This window comes from Primulina eburnea, chromosome 10, assembly GCF_022965805.1.
Source record: "Primulina eburnea isolate SZY01 chromosome 10, ASM2296580v1, whole genome shotgun sequence".
NCBI lineage: Eukaryota > Viridiplantae > Streptophyta > Magnoliopsida > Lamiales > Gesneriaceae > Primulina > Primulina eburnea.
Window position 1 is genome coordinate 7,114,610 of NC_133110.1, and position 25,311 is coordinate 7,139,920.

Below are 25,311 nucleotides of genomic sequence, written 5' to 3' on the forward strand. Positions count from 1 at the left end.
CTTCTTGTACATATTCTCAGTCATTAATTTCTCATCTTATTTTACTGTGAAAACTTTGTATTAATCTTCGAATATTTAAATTTACAACAACTAAATATGTATAAATATTTATATAGAAACCAAGAAATTTATCGGATGTGGTATATAATTTATATAAATAAAATAAGAAAGGCCAAGAAAGACCTTGATTTTGCGGCAAAGATTATCCCGTAAACAATTACGCGTAATCGCAAATCCCGAATATGCAGTATCCGGGAGTCATCTTGCATCTGTTATGGCAAAACCCGCAGTGTCTCTTGTCGAACGCGAGATTCACACATTCCCCTCTACAACACTCGTCCGTAAAGTCGCATTTCTTCTTGCACGCTCCGCAGTTGTTTTTGTCGTACCACAGATCAATGCACTTGTTATTGCAACAAGTTGCGTTCCTTCCATTTCCAGAAATGAGATCACACTTTTCTTTATCTTTCTTGCACTGATCAGCGGCCCTCAGCTTAGGCAAACCCTTTTGCTCGAGAAATCGGCTCACCCTTTTCGTGGAAACGTCCGGTTCCCTTTCGAGGAAATCCAGTCCCGAGGGGTGTGTTGGCTGTTGACGTCGTGAAATGTCGGAGTTCCGGGTGGTGGTGAGAATTAGGGTTACGGCCATGGTTATGGCTGCGAGACTTGAGATTACTTTGATGATCACCTTCATGGTTTTGAAGGTGGAATAGGATCAATGGAGTTTGATCTACTTTGTGGAGAAATGAAGAATTTGAGTAAAGAGTTATTAATGGGACGCAATGCTATCACTGTGTGGAGGGAAAAGAGTTGACGCGGGAATTGTGGTATAGAAGCTAAAAAGGCTCTCGGGTTTCATTTAATAATTTGCAGGTGCATGGAGTGTGTTCTAAGAAGATTCATGAGTAAAATTAGCTAATGTGTTGTTTAATACTTACCACAACCTTATAATTTCTTCAATTTTGCCGATGTTTTGTAGCTCATCCGGCTTGCAATTAATATCGAGGTTCGAAGTTTGGGATGAGCCCGATAGCTTGTATCCCATCTAACATTCATATCGGTCTTACACATTAATGATTGTAAAATTAATGACAATTATTGATTAGCAATTTAATTTCTATTTTAAAATTTTCTATTTGTATTTATGTTAATTTGTTATATCCTTGAATATTATATCATGAAAATATTGAAAATCGATTGCATTTCATAAAATATGACATTTTTTATGTCACAATAGAACATTAAATCATGTACATAAAAAATGTCATTGTAAAACTCATATGGAGACATTTCAAAAAGTCATTATAAACAACTATTAATGACAATTTTCTATATCCTTATATACTAGTATAGAAGACATTTGTAAGTGTCATTACAGATTACATAATGAGACATTTTAAATTAACCTTTTAACATATCATTAGTGACATTTTTTATTGTCACTATAAATAATATACACGACACTTTTAGTTGTCATTATAAATTATGTTAACTGACATATAAATTTGTCATTATTGCTATAATAGCAAGACATGTATAAATGTCTTTAAAACATGAGTTTTCCTGACATTTAAAATTATCATTATATGAATAATTAGTAACACGTATGATGTTGTCATTAACATCTTATAATGACATTAAAAAATGTCAGGAAGTTTAAGACGACATTGGAATAGACGACATTTGTTGGAGGTGTCACTAAAACTTAAATGTCACTAAATATTGAATATGATGACAAAATATGAATGTCACTATAAGCATTTTTTCTTGTAGCTAGAAAACTGTAGTAAAAGAAAAATTTAATTTTTCGATATTCTTACCCTATTATATGTGATTCAATAATAGTATTTATAATTTAACAGAAAAAAGTTTCGTCTAAGAGCAACCGGAGATAGTACTTGAGATATAAACATGCATGCATGTTTGGTCGATCAAGTGTTAAGCAAAAAATATCACCAAATATTCAAATTATAACGAAATATTTGGGGCTCTTCGTAATAAGGATTTTTTGAACCTTTCACCTTGCTATAGGATTTGGATTATCTACGTCGGTAAACACGTATAACATGTTGTGTTGTGCGTTTTTTTTATATAAGATCATCATCAATAGATGATCTCAATTCATCTGAAAACTTTTGAAATTCGTATAACAATATGGATCGGTCTGAAAGATCATTTATAAATAATATCACGATAGAGGATCCAAATCGCTTGCTCTATCTTGTTGAAGTTAATTAATATAAAAGTCCAAACTCATTAGAGACAATTCAAAAATTACTTGATATATTGTGACAGGCCAAATTAAGTATGTGTGTGTGTGTGTGTATATATATATATATATAAATATATCTAATAAAATTTAGAAAGTTGTAAACAAAATTATAGGCAATCAAAAATTCAACACACTACTTGAAAAAATAGTGGGAGGGAAGTTATCAAAAGTTGCAGGAAGTTAAAAAATATGTTGAAAATGGCAGTATTAATATAATCTGTTTAATTTTTTCATCTTTGTTATTTGAGGGTTAGTTTTGGAATTTCACTTAAAATGTGAAATTATTTTATTGATACTGTATAACAACGTATCAACCCGCTCTGCTTTCATTTAATAAAAATTATTATAAAACTTTATATTTTTTAAATTTATTTAATTCGGTTTTTATATTAAATTTTTAATTAAAACTTTATATTTTTTAAAAAATTATATAAATTCGATTAATTCGATTTCCAACCCAAATAACTGATTTTTTCAGTTTGGTTCATTATGCTTTGTAGTAAAGTTCAGTGTATTCGATTTAGTTTGTCGATGATTCGATTTTATTAAGTTCATTTCGGTTTTAGCCGAATATTCACTCTAACTAACACAGGATGAAGCCAACTTCAGGTAATTTTAAATCATATCTCCGTATCTGCGGACGAACAATTAAACTAAACTAATAAATCAAATATATTACTTCAAAAGAAAAATTACACATATACCATACATAATATTCATATGTTAAGTCACACACACATGTGTACTTCAGTAGTTAATATGTAATTATCCACGTAATGTACCTTGTCTCAAAATTTACGAAACACACGCTTTTTGGAGCAATTAAAAGGAAAATTTGAAAAAGCTTTTTACTTTAAGTCGCTGTTATGAATTAGCGACTTCACTGAGTAGGTCTTCGGCTGTGAACTTGTACTTCACCACTCCATTCCCGCCATCCACGTCTCTCTGCTTTCATTCATCTTCACTCTTAAGTGCCCGTGAGAGCGCGTGGGCTTGTGTGTTCAAGTGTTGAAGAGGAAGAAGAAGATGTTGTGGGTTGATAAGTATCGTCCCAAATCCCTAGACAAGGTTATAGTCCATGAAGAAATCGCACAAAACCTCAAGAAATTGGTAAGTCGTTGTTATAGATCAAGTTGTTTTTTTTAAAAAATATCTGATTTGAGAGAACAATTGTGAAATTGATTTGTTTTGGGTGATTAAATTTGTCTGTTTGGGGTTAATTATAGGTGATGGAGCAAGATTGCCCCCATTTGCTGTTCTATGGACCTTCCGGGTCCGGTAAGAAGACCCTTATCATGGCCCTTCTTAGACAAATGTTTGGTCCTGGCGCGGACAAGGTACAATTTCGATATTCCTGGTTTCGGTGTATTTGTTTGTTCAATTGAATTTTGTCAATGAACAAAAAATGTTCTCATTTTCAAGTTGCTTTTCCGGTGTTCTGTAGTTTAATTTGATTTTTTTTTTTTTTGTCCCTGAGGCGAGAGATTTAAAATTTTGATGCGCTACTTATCCTCTACAATTGGAAGTTTAGTTGAATGGAAGTAACTTTATCTTGATAATTTTACATGTTGCCGTGCAGGTGAAAGTAGAGAACAAGAACTGGAAAGTTGATGTAAGTTTTTCCATCTCACTGTTGATATTATATGAATTGGTTTATAACTATTCCATTAAACACTCACATGCATGTGTAAATACTGCAGTTCGTTTTAGTTTGTGACTCTGGAGAATAAGGATAATTTCTTTCCTCAAAAAACTACTGGTTTTCTGAAAATAGGTGTTATTGGTCAAATGCTAAGGACCTCTTTGGAAATCTCTAGTCCAGCTACTTTTATGTGTCGTTGAAAGAAGTTGGCATACTTTGACTACTTTACCTAATATTAGTTGGTTTCCGTTTATCTTGATTTCCAATTATTCCAATAAATGGTATATAGACTAACATGTTGCATAAGATGTTCCTATATGATTCGTTAGTAGTGTTCAAAAGAATTTTCAGTATTCGTAAAATCAGAAAGATATTTCACTATTCAATTTGAGTCAAATCAGGCTTGCAATTTACACATGTCGTGAAAGATTTAAAGACAATTCAATCTCAACCGGCTTTTAGAGTTCTCAAGTAGGCGCTTAGGCAATTGTTACTTTTGAATCATATTGTTACTTTAGTTTCGGAATGTAATCTCCCTTTAGTTTGAAAACTTGAATGAGGGATATTAGAAGCAGAGTGAGAGAAGTTATTAAACCTTCTACCAGTAAGAAGATGCGGGAGGTTAGTACCATTGTTTGTAAGATCATTCATATTTTGGTTCAAGTTGTGATAGGATATTGAGAAGGCTAAAAAACCATGTGACTATTCTGAGCAAGTCTCCGTTTACCATCTCCCTTGCATGTAACCAATGATGTCACTAGTTTCAGCACTTTTAGTTTAAATAATAGAATGAAAACTAAGCTGTCTCAATTGTTGGTATCACAATAAATTACTTCCGTGCATCTCTATTGATTGGCTGCCCTGAAAATTGATGATTTGTGCCCAGGCTGGAACCAGATCTATCGAAGTAGAGCTTACAACTTTGTCAAGCACACACCATGTGGAACTCAATCCCAGTGATGCAGGTTTTCAAGACCGATACGTAGTTCAAGAAATAATTAAGGAAATGGCCAAAACTCGACCTATTGACACTAAAGGGAAAAAAGGTTTCAAAGGTAGTTCTTTTTATGTCAATTATGTCATTCTTGGAATAAGAGGACATTATCTATTCATTCATTCTATTGCTATTTCTAAATCACTGTCCTTTGGATTCTGGATTGAAAGATTACAGTTATAGAAAAAGTAAATTCGGTAAGTTCTTTGTTCTTGGATAACTTGAAAGGAAATGAATTGGCTTTGATTGCATAATATTTTATAAAATCTCTTTTGGTTGATGACAAGTTATGTTGACCTGTAGTTCTAGTGCTAAATGAGGTTGACAAACTCTCAAGAGAAGCCCAGCACTCTCTTCGAAGAACAATGGAGAAATATAGTGCATCTTGTAGACTAATTCTTTGCATGCAACAGTTCCTCCAAGGTTACTGAAGCTGTCCGCTCTCGTTGTTTGAACATGCGAATAAACGCTCCAACAGAAGTGGAGGTCGGTGACTTTTCAATGTTTTTAGTTGCTCCGTAAACAATAGCCTCATGAGGATCTTGCTATTTTCTCTATGACGTTGGAGTGAATTAAACTAAATGTAGGAAGTATATTATGCATGTACTTTGATGTTTTTATTCTCTGCTTAGTGAACAAGGGTTCAATGTTTTTAAATCTTTTTTAGCACTTATATTGGATGTTTCTACTTTCTTGTGCTGATTTTGAATAATTAAAGCTTCAGTTTTCTGTATGTTTTGTTTCTCTCTTTTACCTGTCTAAAGAGACTGCTGTTAAATTTCTTTATATGGTTTCTACTATCATGATTTTTCTTCCCTCTGCAGTCAGTATGGTGCTGCATGAGTCTCTTTGCCATCTGATTTTTTTTTTAAATTATCATTATTTTCTGTCTGAAATTAGTTGAGCACTATTTTATCGAGTAAAAATGTCCTTGGTGTTTCTCATCATGTATGTTGTTTGAACTGTATTATACTGTTCAGAGCAATTTTAAACATGATTTAGAGATTGATCACAACTATCATACAGGTAATATTCATCTTAAATATAGTCTACTATACATGTCAATTAATATTCTAAACAGTAGATCAGTTCGTCTAATTTTTTCTCTTACATCTTGACCTTTTCTGTTATTTGCTTGTATTAACTATTCATTTTCACCATCAGATTGTGAAGGTGTTGGAATTCATTGGCAAGAAAGAAGGGCTGCAACTGCCTTCTGGATTTACTGATCGCATAGCCCAGCAATCTAATAGGAGTATGAGGAGGGCAATATTGTTGTTTGAAACTTGTCGTGTCCAACAGTTGAGTTGCATTTTACTTTAATTTTGAATGCAGCTAGGTTAATAAGCTATTCTACATTAAGCATTAAAATTGTGGGTGTACACTTTTTTTAAGGTACCCTTTCACAAACAATCAAGTGATACCCCCAATGGATTGGGAGGAATACGTTTCTGAAATAGCATCAAGCATATTCAAGGAGCAGAGTCCTAAACGGTTTGGCATTACATTTCTTAACTCAAGGATGTTTTGTTTCTGGAACTGTGCTCATTTGGATCACCTTACGGCTTACTGTTTCTCTAACGATTTGTGGTCTAAATGTGTACTTAAACTTGTGATTTGACATTGTTTAAGTAAAAGATGCGTAGTGTCGATGACAAGGAAGTATAAATTATGTTGAAGGGATGAACTTAATCTGTGTTGATTTATGTACACTGTAATATCCATGTTTACAGATAAAACTTCTGTTAAACTATGTGCTTAGAGTGCTATCCTAGCATGGATTTTTATCATCACAATATTTGTGTTTCCTTTTTTTGTATATATCTGACCCTCTGTCGTATGAGGTTCTTTCTGAATGTTGGGAGCCAAATGATTCTTGTGGTACATTTATAGTGGAAAAAACTAAACTAACTGCACTAAAGGAATGTGTTATCTGCGGGCCATTTGATTCGGTAAAGCGCAGGATTAGCTTAGTTGAATGAACTTAATGTAACTGCAGAAAAAACCTATACCATAATGATGTAGCCCGGTTAATGCATTGATTCCTTTCCTGTCGCCAGTTTTGTGTGTTTATGCTGTGGTGTTTTGGTTTACTGTTTATGTTCCGGCGGTTATTTTTAATTTGAGTTACTTTTGTAGGTTGTTTGAGGTTCGAGGAAAGCTGTACGAACTACTCATTAATTGCATTCCTCCAGAGATTATTTTAAAGGTTCCAATATTCTGCTTTCTTTATTACCTCTACCCCAAGTTGAACAACTCTATGAAGCATATTTGCAGTTACGATTTGAGTATTTTTTATTTTTCTTCAGAGGTTGGTTTATGAACTGTTGAAGAAATTGGATTCTGAACTAAAGCATGAGATCTCTCATTGGGCTGCATATTATGTAAGTTAAAAGAGTCTTGTCCATGGTTTCTTGTGTCATTTGTCTAAAAATCTAATTCTCGTGCTCTGGAGTATCAGGTTGGCCCATTTCTGTTTGGTTTTGCTTTTTTCCATAATTAAAAAGCATCTCAATTTTAGCTATTGTAGGGATGCTTCCCTGAAGTTATTTTGTCCTTGCTGGTTTAGTTCTTTTTGTTAAATTCTTCGTCAGGAAAACTAATTTGGCAGTTTATTTTAATTTTAGTGTTCGAGGCCGTAATTCCCAATTCTTGTGTTCATTATCATATCCACATGTAGTACTTGTACTGCCAACAAAATCTTACTACCAGTGCTATGTTCTAATGATTAAAATACTTCAACCATATTGAAAAAGGAGACTAAAATACCGTCTGTTAATGCATTTCATCAATGATTTTTTGTGCCTGATGATTAAGAGAAATAGTATAATGTTGTAAAATTCTGTACCAGGAATTACTTGTTTATATATTTAAAGTAAACTTCTTATTCTCAGGAACACAGATTACGTCTTGGCCAGAAAGCAATATTTCATCTTGAAGGTATGTCGTGCGTTTATCTTCAGTAATATAAGAACGAATATTGCCATTTTGCTAATAGGTTAAAAATCTATAAAGCTCCATTTTTTTCCTGGTGAAGCAGCTTGCTTATCAAATCTCTTAGTAGAGGACGCTTGCCTAGCCAGCAATTCTTTACTTTATGATAATCTCCTTTGTGAAACCGTACCTCACTTGGCCATTATCCCTACGTAACCTCTGATGTTATAATAAATCATCTAGTTGTGACACAATGTGCATCGTTTTTATTTATCAAAATCCATCTGAGCAGTTGCATCATTTGATTTTTAATCGGAAGGATATCTTATCCTCCACACGTTTAATTCATGCTTATTGGTTACTTTCATTCCGTATCATTACACGGACTTGATCTTACAGTCTATAGCAATGTTAGGAATATAGAGATTAGCAGTTTCCCGCTGAAGCTAATGCTCGCAGCTTTTATGGCCAATTTTATGAACATCTGCAAAGGTTTCCTCTTATTTACTTGATTTATCTTGCAGCTTTTGTGGCCAAGTTTATGAGCATCTACAAAGGTTTCCTTATCGAGACGTTTGGTTGAACTTGAGAGACAAATGCATCGAGGTTTCTCTTGCGGCCTATTTCATCCTCACTTTGCGTCAAATTTGAGTTGCTTGCTTTTGGTCGAAGCTTTGCAGTTCTTGATCTTTGACAACCCCAATTCCAGAAATGTTTTAGTCAGTATCTATTTTATTCTCAATCTTGACAAACCCACTTCCGGAAATATTTTGGTTGTATCTATTTTATTCTCAAACTCTTGCTTTCGCAGTTTCACAATCTCTGGCACTGATTTTGGCTTCGTCCTCATCTCTTAAGCCAATTTGAATGTTCAGAGCTCAATCAAAGTTTAAATTTGGAGGTTATAGAAGGATAAATAGAATATATGTATATGTTTTAAATTTCATTTTTAATAATTCTGAAAATTAAGTTTTATCAGCCTTGACGCATTTTTCAGCAATCTGGAACGACCGAACGATGCATGTGGCCTTGAACAATTTACAATGATTAAGATTAACCAAGTGAAATGCTTGCAACAAACATAACGAAGATGCAGGATATGCTTGGTTCTTCCCAACAATTCATTTAACAAAGAAAGCTATGCTATCCCAGAGGCTAGAACTTACAAAATTGAGTAACCCTTTGGCAAAAAGAATGAACAAATAGATTAATACTTCCCAAAACTTGCGTCTTACCATTCTCATCTATGATTGATACTCCGCTATTTCCATCTTCAAAACGCGGATGGAGCTAAGCATCTGACACCATGAAGCCAGATAACCAATTATGATAGATTTCTAGGTACAGCAACAGACTTAATCCCTTCTTCTCTAGGGGTGATTGCTCGAAAAAAACGACCAGCCTTGTGAATTTTTAGCCTGACAGCAGGAACCTTTCGCGAAACAGCCTGCCATATCATCTGGACAGCATCATTTGCTTGTGATGGATACTGAAACTTATAAAAGTTTTCAACTTCTTGTAGCCTTCCCCACATTCTGGTCCAGTCCTCCTTGGTAATGTTCCTGACGAGGTTTAGTAGGAACTTTTCTTTGAGAGCATCAGATGTACGGACAAATACGCAGAATTCTGAATAGTCAAGAACATCTTCGTATGGCAGCTCAATTTCATCACTGATAATGACAGGTACACAGTGGCTAGCTATGGCATCAAATAGACGGTTTGATGATGGAGTGTCGCCTGCTATGTTGAGGCAGAATTTGGATGAGCGCATACCCGTGGAAGCTTGTTTGATACCATCTTTTTGAACACTTCCGAAGGCAAAGTGCACATCCTTTTCATTTTTCAGCATGTAATACAACTCTTGACGAATTACTCCGCCCTGGAAGTAGCCAAGAAAGTGTTTGTTCGATTAAAGAAATTCTGAAGCTAATTAGCCAACTGTTCCAAGAATGAGTAAAATATCATACTAATTCGGCAATTTACCACAAGCATAATCAAATTCTCAACACACAAAAAACGGCAGTGTCATACTGCTCGATTCATTTTAAGACTGAAAATTAAAGTAACTACAAATAATGCCATTGGATCTTGGCAGAAGGTTATGCATATGGCCAAGACAAATATAATAAAATATCTTCCAAACAAACAAGAACAGTTAAAAGAATGAACATCTTCTTCATCAACGCCAAAAAAGAGGGGGAAAAAGATTCTTAATGTGTTTCATAAGGGAAAAAAGTGATACTCATCCTCAGCAAGAAAAAAAATCAAGCACCTTGATTCTCGACTAAAGTTTGTTGACTATGCCAACATGAAAATAGGGTACAAATCATTCAAAATAAATTCCAGTCCTATCCTTTCAACTACATCACTATCACCACGGTTGTAACTTAAATACCAAGTATGATTTGATAAACAAGACGACACCACAAAAATCAAAGCCTTAGTTTCTAATCAAACAAAGTTTAGCCTATAACCAAGAACTAAAATCTTATGGGACATAAGTTTTAAGAACCAGAAGCTGCATGTAAAATATACAAGTATTTTGCCTCATAAATACAAACATATGTCTAAGTAACAAAGGTTTCTTACATCTTTTCGATAAATAGCCCCTTGGAAATAGAGCAATCGTCTTGCGAGTATCAAAATCGGATGCATCATCCGTATAACTTCCAACAACATGCCTGTAAGGCGCAATTACATCCTTCTCAACGTTAGCAATAGTTGGAGGATACCGTCCGAAATCTGAAAGAATAAATATTGCAGGCGAGAGCTTTGTTCTAGCTTCTAAAAGGCTATTCGGATGGTGGGCAATAATTATATGATCATTTCCACCAGATCTTTTCCATTCATCCTGAGCCATCAAAAAAGTAACCAATTTCTCCTGTAATAAACTATTAGCACTCCTTTTCTGGTTTGGCTTCAGTTTTGAGTACCTATTATAGCAAATGGATGAAAAGAAGGGAACAAACACAGCATCAGCTTCACTAGAATTATGTACTCTAATAGCAATGCGGCCTCCCAAATCTTTGGTAAATTCAGAGTTCAATAGGTCTAAAGTCAGCCAATATTCTATGCTATGCTGCAAATTCAATCCACCAGGGTAGTCAGGCACCTCAGAACGAACATCCGGCCAAACAATACCCCTTCCCCGGCCATTCCAACCCAACAGATTAAAATGGAACTCTGATGGCAAGTCATACATGAAAACCTTGAGAATATGCTCACTAGAATCACATTTTTTTGAATTGCTACTCAAGATTACAGCTTCTTTATTAATCAAAGCTCTGGTTGGTTGGTTGACGTCAATATTACTATTTTTTGCCATGGAAAGAAGCTTGGTATAGTCAATAGAATAAGCCCGGCCAGTCGACCTTAACACTAACAACCAAGATAATATAAACACTGCTGATGTTAATAAGAAAAAAAGGAACAAATATCTATGAGCAAAGAACCCCATTTTCGACATTCTATCCCCAATAAGTCTAAATTCATTAAAAGTTGGAGCAAGATCGAACCAAACTTCAAACACCGTTGCTCCCTCGATTCCTATGATTAAAAAGACTGGAAATTAAGAGAAAATCTACTCGTAGAAAAGGGAAAGAAATATGCTCAAACGCAGAACACTTCATCAAGAATCACATTGTAAATTAGGTTGCATGCATTGAGACCAGATAACCCAACACAATAAAGAATCTGATATAACAAATCAGATATTCCTACATAAACAGTGATTCGGAGCAGAACAGAAAAGAGCTGATATTTAGCAAAAGGGGGATTCCTCGGATGGAAAATGCAACAAGCAACAAAACCCAGATGGCGTTTGGTTTCAAACAGTTAACCCAACGAAAACATTCAAGAAATAAGCTAGAGAGCAACATACATCTGGGAAACGGAAAAAGAACGGCAAGGAGATAGAAAAAGAAAAGGTCAAAGAAGGGGAAACGAGCCGAGCACCAAGAAAATCACAAAACTAAGGGGGGTGTGAATGTTTATAAAAATGACCTCCAAATTCCAATCATGTGCGTCTTTCTTTGGTGATTTCGGTTTTCCCTTGCTTTATTGAAAAAGATGATTCCTTATTTTCTTCTTTCAAGAAATAAAAAAGTTTGATTCTTTTTTACGCAGCGTGTGAATAGGGGGGTCTCGGAAGAAGCGGCCTCCCTTGCATTAAAAGCTTGGTTTCTATGAATTTGAGAAACACAATATAAATTTTAATATATCATTTTATTTTAATAAAAATTATAGAACAATTGCTTCAACACATACCCTAAAAATTTGGAAAATCAATAAACTTATATTGTGAAATTAACAGTCATTTGATTCGATATTAAAAAAAAAAAAAAAAAAAAAAAATTCTACAAAGCTTTTGATAGAAAGAACATCCAGAGATGTACATATCGCGCCCAGAATACAGCAAGTTATCTATAAATAAATTTTTGAATCATCTTCGCGTGTAATGATATTTTTGTTGATTAATAAATCTCAACAATGATATTACAACACCCCGGAAAATTCAATCATTATGATTGGCACAAAATAAGTTTTATACTTGATCTGCAAGTCGAAAATGTTCACAAAGTCCCAACGTGCAAATCTAGAATAACTTCCCCCAAAAATGAGACTAAATCACGTCTAAATAAAGGCTAGATACGTCGGGAGAAGTTAGAACTGGAACAACATCTCGGAGGTGTATCCAAGAGCCTCAAGATGGCTAGCCATGGCTTTGTTCATAGGTGGAGGGCCGCATCTAAGAACCTGCGGAATCAGAAAGTTAAACTTAGTTCTTGAATTTTCTTCCATCACATTTGGTGGTTTATCTAAGATGGCTGAATTCCAAACCTGAATATCAGAGGCTGGTGCAGGGCAGTGACCTTGAATCATTTCCTTCGAGACGAACCCCACACCACCATTCCATTCTTCTGGAGGCTACATAAGTTCAAAAGCAACCAACAAATATAGCTAGTTAAATAGGTAACAACGTGTATTTTAGAGGACAAAACCAATATTTTAAGAAATCATATTCATGAAATTTGACAATTTTTTCATTTGAGAGAACAAAAATTCCCAAATCCTAAGCTTCTTGAATTATTTTCCAGAAAAACAGTAGATACCAAGAAGCTAAAATGGATGTGGAAATGTCCTGTTTGATCACTCAATCGAATAAACCCTTTATTCAGTTAGCTCTTGCAACTTTCTACAGCCAAACATGGAGTTGTTAACAAATGTCTTAGTTTGTTAGCGACTATAGTCACAAACAAGATGAAAGAAGTCACATTGAGAATAGTAAATCAAATCCAAGTAGAAAATAAACCTTCAAAATTCCTCAGTAAATGGCGTAAAGAAACATTCAATTTACCTGATTGAGGACGTAGTAAACTTTGAACCTGTCAGGATAATTTTTAGCGAGGCTATCCAACTCATCCTGCAACCAAGGAGCACAAAAAATACCCAATCAAAAAAAATTGAAATTCTTATACTTATTCCAACAGTTAATACCACAAATCATAAACTCTATGAGTTTTCGTCTAGATACACACACACCCCTCAGGTTTGACAATTACAATTACATCTTAAGGGTTTGTTTAGCATCACAATAAAAATGCCATGAAGGTTTAATTAGCATTGCTTTTACACCCTTTCCGGAAGGGGTCGGTAAATTTACAAACTTCACCTGCATGCAACATTCAAATGGACCAAGTAAATTGTGTATCACGAATTACCTTGAGCAAAATGTCATCGACGGTGACATTAGCATAAATTAGATGCACCTTCGTTTTGTCGCTGGGGTTTTCAAGAATTGCTCGAGCAACCTAAACCAAAACAAATGAAAAAAAAAAGGTTAAATTCCATATCATCTTTACATCTAAAGAAAGAAATAAAAGGAAGATTCTTAATACTGATTATTTTAACCTGGAACATTGGTGTAATTCCAGAGCCGCCAGCAAGCATTCCAAAGGCTCTCACCTGTCCTGGTTTATAATTGAATCGACCCTATAAAAAAGAGCTTCTCAATTCAACAAGGAGGTTTGAAGCATGCATATGTGAAACCAATTGCACACATCTGGACAAAAAAAAAAGTAACCAAGACAATGTGATAAGAAAAGAAAAGAAAGAAAGAACACAAGAATACATAAACTACACCTGTTGAATACCACAATTAGAAGTTAGCTACAGATTAATCAAATATAAAAAGGCTGTTGTGAATTTAAATTTAGTATCTCGCACACATAAAGCATTCAATCTAGAGAAATGAATCAAATAAAATTGTAAACTATGTTATACGAAAAATACAGGGAGATGTGAAATTTCTTAAGACTTGCACAATCCCTGTACTGCAACAACCAAGACTTTTTCATTCATGATATAAAACCAGCAAACTTTTTTCCTTTAATTTTCATTTCATTCATAGAAGATTTAGCGTTGCCTCTTAGGATTAAAAAGGTCTCTTGATAAAGAATGTACCTTTGGTCCTTTCACAGAGAGATAATCACCTTCACGCATTTCTCGGAAATGGTGTGACATTCTTCCTTGCGGGTACATCTTTACAAATATAAAAAACACTAGTGAGCCAGCAGAAATATTGTGATAGTATCATACATCGGCATCCGCGGAAAATCAAAGAATGGCAAAAAAAATATGGAATCCACCTTTATAACTAATTCAAAGTATCCAACATCAGAATCCAATGTAGTCGGAGTGTATGGCTTGATGACCTCTTCACCTAGACTATCCTTGCCCCTGTAACAAAAATAGGACATAAATTTTTGAATGCATAAAATTTACCAAATCAATTTTGCTTCTTGTTCTAGTTCAAATTAATAAAGATAGGACTCACGTGCCACAAATACATAATAAAACATAATAATGATAAAATGATCATTTATTTAGATTTTGCTACAAGATACCTGCAGCTGATGTGCTTTCCAATGGGAAGGCCCATGATAGACGAGGGTGAAGGAAGGGCAAATTTGAACGTCGCCACATTATGGCTGATTTGTGTTTTCTTGACAAGCTTAAACTCCTTGAAATTATCAGGATCCAAGCATACTGCCACGCACAAAGATACCAAGTCAAAATCAAGACAAATATGCAGACAAATCTCATCTTCATTCGAATATGTTCCCTGTCAGCCTAAAGAACTTTTACCATATTCAAATTGACAAATATAAATTATCAATAATAGAACACCCCACAACCCCAAATAATGGAGGAGATGGTGCATTTACAGATTTTTGGAATTTTTAGAAGCCAATAGTCCCAATATTTTAATGTTGGAGACAGCAATCAAAGAATATAATTCAACATCCAAGATCTAAACGTGGAGCTCTGGAAATGAGCACCCATACCATGTAAGGTTCGAGTTAGAATCCAAATACAGGGCTACAAAACCACCAGCACCCAAAAAAATCCAGACGATGGGAGATTATGCTATACCTTAACGAGTAGCGTGTCCATAACTGGGAAAAATTGAATTCTTAGGCTAAATGAAGATCAAACGAATCAAAAGGAATGCTTAGCCCCAAGCAAGCTATCGATTGAAATAACCCAGAAAAATCATAAATAAAACACAAAAATGTACATATAGGTTCTATCGCCATATAAATCATCCAACCTTTTGGCTCCTTGGGGGATAACAAGAAATATGCAACCCCAACAACAACTAGACCAACAGCGACACCAACACACAATTGGCCTTCAGATGTTGCCAGGAAATCCATGGCCCCAAACAATTAGAATACCTAAATTTTTCAGACAGGTAAGCAGTTCACCCAATAAATATAATCTTCATTCAAGAAACGTAAATCCCATCACACATATATATAGCAGCAAAAACTAGAGAAAATATGAAACGGGTTGGTGATAAATTTGCAAATAAGATCCCAAGAACTGACTTTTTCCATGAAAACGATAGCTTATTTCAGACCAGAAATCGGAATCTTGATTAAACTACACCTTATATTACCACGAAAGAAAAGAGGATAAATAAAATTAGTGAATGCAAATGGGCGAGACTTTTTGGAATTGCCGGTATCGATATGGGGGTTAGAGAGAAATGACGTAAAGAAATTAACCGCTACCAACCCACCCCGCCTTCAGTTCTCCTCCCCTCCCACCAACCTTGAACTTTGCAGTGCGGAAAATTAATAAAAATCTGACTTGCCCACAGTTTTCCTCCCTACTCAAAGAAAACAAAGTGCTTTTTTCTATTGACTAATTCAATAAGACCCTCGTCCAAAAAATAAAAAAATAAAAAAAATCAATAAGACCAAAACTTGTGTCAGATGATTTCATGTGTCATATTTTATGAGACAGATCTCTTATTTAGATCATGTATGAAAAAATATTAATTTTTATACCAAGAGTATTATTTTTATTGTGAATATAGGTAAGATTGACACGTCTCACAGATAAAGATTCGTGAGACCGTCTCACAAGAGACATACTCATTCAATAAAAGACTATTAGTTTTGGATCATCAATATATATGTCAATTTTCATAAAAATGTGAGAATTCACATGATCTAATGATATTGGAATAGGAAAAAACACTTATGATATATTATAGACTAACCAGAATAATTGCTAGATGAAAATTTGTCATTTTTATGTTCATGAAATTATAAATTATACATAAAATATAATTTCAAAAATTTTCACTCACACCTTAATTGTACAGGAAAACAATGCAAATGAGCGAAGTTGTCAATTTTTATATATTTATATACATGTTTCGGTTGTATCTACGTTTTGTTTATACCATAGGAACTTTATGTCTAATTCACTTCTATTTTTCTTTGTATTTTTTCAATTTTATATATGTTATTTACATGGGTATGTCAAACTGCACGCCATAGTATTGGAAGTGATTTTTTTAAAAATAAAATGAGAAATTTTCAACATGTTCTTATTTTATATTATATTTATAAATTTCAACAATATATATATATATATATATATATATATATATATATATATATATATATATATATATATATATATATATATATTGGCCGACTTGTTTAGCAGTACTAATTTGATTCCATAAAATACCACTAAAAATATAAAAAACAAGTTAATTTTGCCAAAAAAATACATAATTATTATATTATTTTATAATATATTTAGCATTTATGTTAATAATTTTTTAAATAGCGGTATTATTTAAATTTTACCGTAATTTTTCAACCTTTTAGTAAAATAAATAACATTTCTTGAAATTACTCCTAATTAATTAAAATTAAAAACCGTAAAGAGTTAAAAAATATTAAATAAATTTCAAATTTCATTAAGTTGGAAACATTTTTTTACATCTTATGAATTTTTTAATTTTAATTTAATAATATAAAGTTTGAATTTAAAATATTCTAATTCTAAATTTAATTTATATACACTGGACCAAAATAATTATTTTAGAAATATTATTCAATTTTTTTCTAAAAAATAGAGAAATCTTGGCACAATGGCTTATAAAAATCAAATTATGTAGGACCGATCGCTTGTCATTTTACCAAAAGCTATAGCTAATAGTAATAGTGTAACTCAAATCTTTTAAACCGCATAGCAGCTCAAGCACACACAGTTCGATCGCTCTACCAAGCTATGACAATTATTGCACTCAATTATCTTCCTCCCAATAATTTCACTCCTTGCAATCAACGAGAATCGAACCCGTGACCTTGGCTCTGATACCAATTGTAAGACCGACCGCTTGTCGCTTTACCAAAATCTATAGCTAGTAGTAATGGTGCAACTCAAATCTTTTAAACCGCATTGCAGCTCAAACACCACGGTTCGATCGCTCTACCAAGCAGAGACAATTATTGCACCCAAAAAATTACGATATTTAAAAAACTAATATTAATAACATTATTCCATGGTAAAATAAAACATTTACTAAAATAAATTGAATGTATTATCATGTAATACAATAATTATAGATTATATTATATGAACCTATAAAAGTATCATATTTGTATGGATATTAAATTGAGAAAAAGGAAAAGACATTCTATATTATATAAATAAAATGCAACAATATTTCCCAGTGTCTTTATTGAGTGCATTTATTAATATTTAATCATTAATAAGAGTGATAAATGTAGTTGCGGCTGCCACCACCAGCAGCCCTTGAACAAAAAAAAAGTGGGCCGGGACTGAACTATTTACGAGAGAATGTTTGGATTTTCAGTTTATGGGGGGTAGTATGGATCCCCGTGAACGGCGGCCGTAACTATAACGTCCTTCCACCGGCCGAATGTGGTCAAGAGATAGTTAAGCTCATTCATCAGGTTGGTTAGTTTTCTCCAAGGAAAATGTTGAATGTATTGTAATTTTGTTATTACCCGCATTTAGCTTATTAATAATCATTAAATTTTTAACGATTGGAGAATTTCTGGTATTCTTTCCAGTTATTTATGGTTAACTTTTTCTAAACAATAAAGGACAACAATAGTGGCAATTTGTATAAGAATAAACCAGCATTGAACCCGTTAATTATGTAAAAGACATTTAAAAAATGCTGAAAGAAATATAACTCTGAAACATATTGGTTCTGCTGCTTTTCGGTTAAACCAGAGGCTCTAAACTCCTAATAAAATCCTTTTCTCTACCAAAATCACACTATATGATCAGCCATTTGGTACAATTTCAAGCTCTACATGTGGAGCCTTGGCCTTCAGGTTGAAGCTGTATCTATTGGCACTACTCGATCCCGAGTCCCCTGGACAACATGAATTTTCACCTGTGCAGCCGTCAAAACTTCCAAGTATCCATCCAAAAGTTTTGCACCCCCGCATATAACGTTGTGCATCGTATGCCATGCTGAGTGATGAGTGTGGCGCGTCGTGTCTATGATTGAAAAATGAAGATCCCTAAAGGCAAATCAGATGCAAATAGTATTAACTACATGGAGTGATGAAACAAAATGTTCAAGTATGAGATGAGATAGTGAGAGAGTTAGTTTATGAACGTAAAATAGAGTGATGCGATGGGAAAAAATCGCAGCACTGCTCAACTCGCCAACAATCTGGTTGTAGATCTCATATGTAAATATAACATTCAGAAATGGCATCTAATGTTGACCTTGTTCCAGTAATCAGCTTCAGAATCCACTCCCAAGCCTTGTGATTCCGACATATAAAGAAACAAACGCATCTGCCCAAGTGCTCGTACCATGACATCAATGCTGAAACAAAGAGCACAGGTGGCCATACTCGTCTCATGACAAGGCTTTCGAGTGCCACCAAGCTAGCTTCCCCTTTCGAAGAGAAATAAGGCTGGCATGCATACAGCATAAACACATATATCAAAGCCTAAACCATTCGGAAACAGATTTCTTAAAAAGAATTCGCAGTAAACAGAGGAGCAGGGTAGACACAAATGAGGGCGTGATCTAGCCTCCTCTATGTACTATGTTTTTATCTCATTGGATAAGTCAGGCCTTAACAATTTTTGTATAAGTGAGGTTATATTTGAAGTAGTTCTAGTAGAGATAATCTAGAACATTAGACTTGGTGGGTCCATAGGCTTAAGGGGTGACAAGGAATACTTACTGGAGCAATCAAAGTGATCGATTTCACTGACTTGGAGTGCTTAGCAGCTAATGCTAGAGCAATCACACAACCCATGGAATGCGCAACAAAGTGGAAAGAACTAAGTTGAAACTGACGAATAATCGAAACCTCAACCATTTCTAGATGATCTTTCAGAGTATAACTACAGTTTCTCGGCTTTGGACTGCTCCCAAACCCTAGTAAGTCCACCCCGAAAAATTTGTAGTTCTCCTTCGTATGTTCAGACAAGTAAGGAAACACAGATTCTGTCCAAAACGTGGATGACGAGAGGAATCCATGGATTAGAATTACATTCTGCACAGATGATTCTTGAGAATAAAGCTCCAGATCAGCTGCCAATATAGAACTTCAACATAAAAAATGGAAAGATAGAAAAAAAATATATAATTGGCATTTTAATTCTATATTTTATAGTATGTTAGCACATACACAGCAGATTTCGCATATATGGTGTAGTTAAATTTTTCTATGTATAATGTAATAAATAATAAAGAGTGGACATATATATCAACTGCAGATCGAGTATAAAAGAACACAGCCAAGTGGACGGCTTATTAAAAAATGATCAATAATTTTGTATTTACATGAAAAGAAAACACTTTTTTTCCATTACCTTTTGGCGATTCTTTGACAATGACGTGAAGCCTGATATCAGAGCTTCCATTGCTCATCCAAGAAACACAAGATTCACATCCACAATCAGACCACCTATTCTTAACTTCCCCCACACAAACCCCTACTTTTTTATTCGAAACTCTTGAATTTCTGAGCAATCCCATTTCCCTGAAAAGGTTTCTTCTCCCGTGAAGACTCTCAGAAATCTCGTTCTCCCTCACGAGTTCAAGAAGATCTTCGCCATTTCCTTGAATCATTCCCCTTTTCATGCAGTAACATGGAGAGGATTCTCCCTCCAAGAACCCATCAAAAAATCTGAAAAACACACACATGGTAATGTCTAGGAAGTCTAGGACGAAGAACACTACTGCACTGATTATAGAAATCGAGATTTGTGAAACTGTTGGGATCCATTTTGCAGGAGAATATGCAGAAAGTCTTGCCATTTTCTCTGGCTAGTGCCAGGCGGAAGTGGAATGGTTTGAAAATATATGTAGTAAGCTGTATTGCGGCAGACTCATACAAGAAGGCGGTGAATGCTGCAATTCAGAAGCTACACTACGAAAAAGCCAATCAAGATTACGACGACACAACTCTAAATAAATATGCAAGCGTCATTTTTAGAGAGATGTGCTCTCCCCTCTCTCTAGGGAAAATGGCACGTTGTTTGCTTTCTGCTCTTGGCTTCGCGATTTCTCTTGGATATTTCTCCTATTGATTTCGTTTCCTCTTCTTTCCTTATCTTCGGTTAGATCTTTGAGTGTTAGCGTTCGTTTTTCCTCATCTCAGTGGTGTCTCTCTGGTTGCTGTGGTTATCATCTTCTTCCAGGTGCTTGTGTTATTTCCCCAATGAACTCTTCAGCTAATTCTACTGCTGTAGGTGCTTCTCACCAATTCACTACTACATCCTTTACTGCTTTGCTTATGGATCAGATTGAGGGTGATCAGAATTTGCATAAGGAAAATGATCAAGGTGATGGCAAGAATTCGTTGCTACCTGAGAATACAGTGGCCACTAATCCTGCTGATAGCACTGTTAAGAAGGCCCCTGCTTCACAAGTTATTGGTAATCGAGTTCCCTATGCTAGTTTCTTTAAGAGAAATCGTATGGCGAATGCTAATTATAAACTTGAATTCATGGATACGGGCAATGATATACTTGAGTTTGGGCTAGATGACATAGATTCAATTGAGAAAACATATGGTATCTGTCTTTTAGGATACATCATCAGTGGTAAGCCTCCAACTGCTGCTCTTTTCGACTTAGTCAAGAGATGGGGATCAGAAATTCGTTTTCAAACTCATGAAAGTGGCTGGATCATTTTCTCTTTTCCTACCACTGAGATGAGAGATAAGATATTGAATGGGGGACCTTACTTGGTGTTTGGTTTTCATTTGTTTCTTAAGGAAATGCCCAGATGTTTCAGGTTTAGGGAGGAAGATATGAACTCAATTCCTTCTTGGGTTCAAATTCATGGCCTCCCACCAGACTGTTGGAACTTTACAATCCTAAGCAAGTTGGCTTCTAAGGTGGGAAATCCAATTCATATGGATATGCTTACCCACGAACGCAAACGTGTTAAATATGCGAGGGTGCTAGTTGAAGTTGAAGCATCTAAACCGAAAGTTAATGATATTAATGTTGTGCTTCCGATAGGTGCGGTGGAAGTCAAGTTTATTTATGAACAAGATATTAAGTTCTGTGTCAAATGCAAGAAGACTGGCCATGTGATGAATGATTGTGAGTCTACGGCTGTTAATGTGGAATACGCAGGGGAACCTAACACTACCAGAAACATTTCTCGCCATAGATCTCGTAGTGTTATGTGGACCAAAAGAAATTCTAGAGGTAGATCACGAATGGGGAAACGTTACTCCCATGCTCCATTGCGCAATAAATCTGTTGTTGCTCCTAATATTGCTGAGTCTATTGAAATGCCTGTAATAGAAGATATATCTGGTAAAGATACGACCCATGATATAGCTACTGTTGCTACTATTATTGAAGATGTGCATGCACCGAAGCTTGATGCTAAGAGCAAAGGAAGTATGTACAGCGAAGATGTGAATGCAGCAGGGTCAAGTAAAATCACAGGGGGCGACTCGGAAGGATTCCATATAGTAGCTAATAAGAAAAAGAATAAGAAAAAGAATAAAGTGATCACTGTTGATGCTAAACAACATGGCAATAACAAACAATTGTCTGACTTCTTCGAAGACATGGAAGAGGGTAGCTCGTGTGATACTGAATTTGTGAATGTGACTAATAAGAAGAATAACACCAGGTATTTTGGGAATACTGGGAAGGGGCGGCAACCCGAAATTGCCTCTGTTTCCCAATGTTAGTTGCTTGTTGGAACATTAGGGGCTTGCATAAACCCCTAAAACAGAAGAGTGTACATCACTTGATACACTCTCGTAAGATTGATATTGCATGTATTCTGGAATCCAAGTTCAACGAGAAATCACTCCTTGATATGATGCGTATTCACTTTCCAGGTATGAAATTTTTTCACAACTTCTCTCTCAGTAATAAGGGCAGGATCCTGATATTGTGGAATCCACTCACGGTCCATTTGAATATGGTCAGCATGTCTGTACAATCCATGCATGTTACCGTGGATAATGTGCCTAATGTTGGTAAGATTTGTTTGTCTTTTGTCTATGGCTTGAATACTATTGTGCTAAGAAGAAATTTGTGGGAAGATTTAAAATTGTTTGGGGAGACTTGCTCACTGCCTTGGATAACTCTTGGTGATTTTAACTCGGTTTTGACACAATCTGAGAAAAAGGGAGGGCTACCAATTACTGACTATAATATTAAAGATTTTGTGGACTGTGTTTCTTCTCTTGATTTGATAGATCTCCGCTACATTGGCTGTAAATTCACTTGGTATAGCCCCAAAGTTTGTAGCAAACTTGATCGTGTTCTTGTCAACCAGAAATGGATTTCCTCGAGTTTAGATGGATTGGCCGAGTTTGTAGCTCCCGGTTGCATCTCAGATCACACTGTAAGTATTGTCTCGTTTTTACATCATAATTTACAGAGACAAAAACCATTTAAGTTCTTCAATATGTGGGCGCTTAGTGATCGATTCATGGACATAGTGAGGGACAATTGGAATTTCCTGGGCTACGGTACTAAACAATTCATTCTTAAGGAGAAATTTAAAAATGTGAAGAAGCCTCTGCAGCTACTGAATAAGAATCAATTCGGCCATATTTCTTCTCGAGCTAATTGTGCGAAAAAGAGATTACAATCCATTCAAGAAGAGATGCTTAGTTCGGGCGTCATCCCAGTGGACTATGGTGATTCTAAACGTAACACCGAATTGCTTCTTGAAGCTGAGCGACTGTTCATTGCCCAAAAATCTAAGATCTCTTATATCCATCAGGGTGACAGGTGCACTAAATTCTTCTATGACTTTATTAAACGTAATAACAAGAAGAATGCAATTCTTGCTGTTAAGAACAGTGCAGGAGAAAACATTGCCGACCCAGTTGAAGTTGCAAATTTATTTGTCGACCATTTTACAAATTTACTTGGTACGAAGATTGATAGGACTCATGTGAATATGGAAGATTTACTCGCTGGGCCATGTGTTCCTTTAGAGAATTGGGCCATTCTTACAGCTAATGTGACTTGTGAGGAGATTAAATGCGCGTTATTTGATATTGATAATGACAAGTCCCCTGGAGCTGATGGATTTGGATCTTTCTTCTACAAGAAGTCATGGGACATTATTCAAGCTGACGTTACAACAGCAGTACTTGAATTCTTCTCCTCTGGTAGGTTGTTGAAACAGTGGAACCATGCGGTTATTGCTTTGATCCCTAAATCGGTGGATGCTTCTCATGTAACAGATTATCGACCGATTTCTTGCTGCACAGTTTTCTATAAGATAATATCCAAGATACTTTCGAACAGATTGGCTACTGTCGTGGGAGATTTGATTGATGAAGCCCAAGCAGCGTTTATTCGTGGTCGGTCTATTGTTGATAATATTCATTTGGCTCAAGAACTTCTTAGGAAGTATGCTAGAAAACGTATTTCCCCTCGCTGCATTTTAAAAGTCGATATCCAGAAGGCCTATGACACTGTTGACTGGTCTTTCTTGGAAGAGGTTTTGGTTGGTTTGAACTTTCCACCGAAGTTTGTTCTCTGGATCATGGAATGCGTTTCTACCACTTCTTATTCCATTGCACTCAATGGCCATTATCACGGTCACTTCAAAGGGCAGCGTGGTCTGCGACAAGGGGATCCTCTATCTCCTTTCCTCTTCACTCTATGCATTGAAGTGCTGTCTAGATCGCTTAAACAAATGTCGAGATCACCAAGGTATGGATTCCATCCCAAGTGCATTAATCTTCATTTAACCCATTTGGCTTATGCCGATGATTTGCTGCTGCTTTCTCGAGGAGATATTGACAGTGTCGGGTTGATTATTAACTGTTTGAATGACTTTGGGGACATGGCTGGTTTGAGGGTCAATTTGTTGAAGTCGAACATTTATTTGGCGGGGGTGAATGATTATAACAAACAAAATATATTGCAAATCACTGGATTTACCCTTGGCACACTTCCTTTTCGTTATTTGGGAGTCCCTCTAGCGTCTAGACAATTGAGATCTTCAGATTATTGTAAACTTGTTGATGCTATAGCGAGTAAAATCAACTCATGGCCTAGGCACTCTCTGTCTTACGCTGGGAAAATTGAGTTAATTCGTTCGGTGGTTCAGGGAATTCACTGTTTTTGGCTTACAATTTTGCCTATCCCTATGTGCGTTATTGATTCGATAAACTCCATCTGCCGGAAGTTTGTTTGGCCTACTAAACGTCCACCGATTGCTTGGAACACGCTGTGTAAACCGATGGTGGATGGGGGCTTGGGGTTGAAAAATTTAAGGGCTTGGAATTTGGCTTTATTAGCTAAAACACTTTGGAAAATACACTTGAGAAAGGATAGCCTGTGGATCAAATGGGTTAATCACTACTATAGCAGATTTGGGGATGTTTGGAATTGGGTATGCACCAAGGATGATTCTCCGCTGATTAAGCAAATTATATCCATTAGAGATGATTTGGTGACTCGTTTGGGCTCTATGGCAGCAGCAGCTACTATCTTGGTCTCGTGGTTTGGGAAGCAAAATGGGCTCTCGCATGCTTACAATTGGTTCGCTAACTCAGTGGGTAAATGGCCGTGGAAACCTCTAATCAGTCGTTCGTTTATTCTACCCAAGCATAGATTTACTCTATGGCTTGTGGCCCATGCTAAGCTTCT

At 35.4% G+C, this 25,311-nt stretch overlaps 4 protein-coding genes and 1 pseudogene across 9 annotated transcripts; 1 reads left to right on the forward strand and 4 right to left on the reverse strand.

The window, feature by feature from the left end:
* Nucleotides 1-217: 217 nt before the first annotated feature.
* LOC140842767 (stigma-specific STIG1-like protein 1) lies at nucleotides 218-750 on the reverse strand. Its single transcript, XM_073210896.1, has one exon. The coding sequence runs from the start codon at nucleotides 692-694 to the stop codon at nucleotides 218-220; it is 477 nt and encodes a 158-aa protein (XP_073066997.1). The 5' UTR covers nucleotides 695-750.
* A 2,364-nt stretch (nucleotides 751-3,114) lies between these two features.
* On the forward strand, nucleotides 3,115-8,716 carry LOC140802982 (replication factor C subunit 3-like). Its single transcript, XM_073158639.1, is given in 12 exon segments — nucleotides 3,115-3,382; nucleotides 3,499-3,609; nucleotides 3,852-3,884; nucleotides 4,801-4,969; nucleotides 5,212-5,312; nucleotides 5,314-5,394; nucleotides 6,073-6,209; nucleotides 6,304-6,402; nucleotides 7,048-7,117; nucleotides 7,218-7,292; nucleotides 7,803-7,848; nucleotides 8,367-8,716. Coding segments are annotated over 12 exon segments (1,065 nt in total). The 5' UTR covers nucleotides 3,115-3,298; the 3' UTR covers nucleotides 8,426-8,716.
* On the reverse strand, nucleotides 8,461-11,993 carry LOC140802981 (probable arabinosyltransferase ARAD1; annotated as a pseudogene).
* A 295-nt stretch (nucleotides 11,994-12,288) lies between these two features.
* On the reverse strand, nucleotides 12,289-16,049 carry LOC140802983 (NADH--cytochrome b5 reductase 1-like). 6 transcript variants are annotated; one of them, XM_073158641.1, is made up of 10 exons: nucleotides 15,929-16,049; nucleotides 15,455-15,581; nucleotides 14,748-14,889; nucleotides 14,490-14,580; nucleotides 14,305-14,382; nucleotides 13,753-13,833; nucleotides 13,563-13,652; nucleotides 13,199-13,264; nucleotides 12,682-12,768; nucleotides 12,289-12,597 (listed from the first exon to the last, which is right to left on the reverse strand). In XM_073158641.1, the coding sequence occupies exons 2-10, from the start codon at nucleotides 15,558-15,560 to the stop codon at nucleotides 12,505-12,507; spliced, it is 834 nt and encodes a 277-aa protein (XP_073014742.1). In that variant the 5' UTR covers nucleotides 15,561-15,581; nucleotides 15,929-16,049; the 3' UTR covers nucleotides 12,289-12,504. The 6 variants fall into 6 exon arrangements, with proteins under 6 accessions (XP_073014742.1, XP_073014743.1, XP_073014745.1 ...); XM_073158642.1 differs by having other exon boundaries at nucleotides 15,925-16,015; XM_073158644.1 differs by having other exon boundaries at nucleotides 15,921-15,939.
* Nucleotides 16,050-18,432: 2,383 nt separating this feature from the next.
* On the reverse strand, nucleotides 18,433-20,601 carry LOC140802984 (probable lysophospholipase BODYGUARD 4). Its single transcript, XM_073158646.1, is given in 5 exon segments — nucleotides 18,433-18,532; nucleotides 18,535-18,713; nucleotides 18,925-19,118; nucleotides 19,395-19,747; nucleotides 20,029-20,601. Coding segments are annotated over 5 exon segments (1,236 nt in total). The 5' UTR covers nucleotides 20,477-20,601; the 3' UTR covers nucleotides 18,433-18,470.
* Between the last annotated feature and the right edge of the window lie 4,710 nt (nucleotides 20,602-25,311).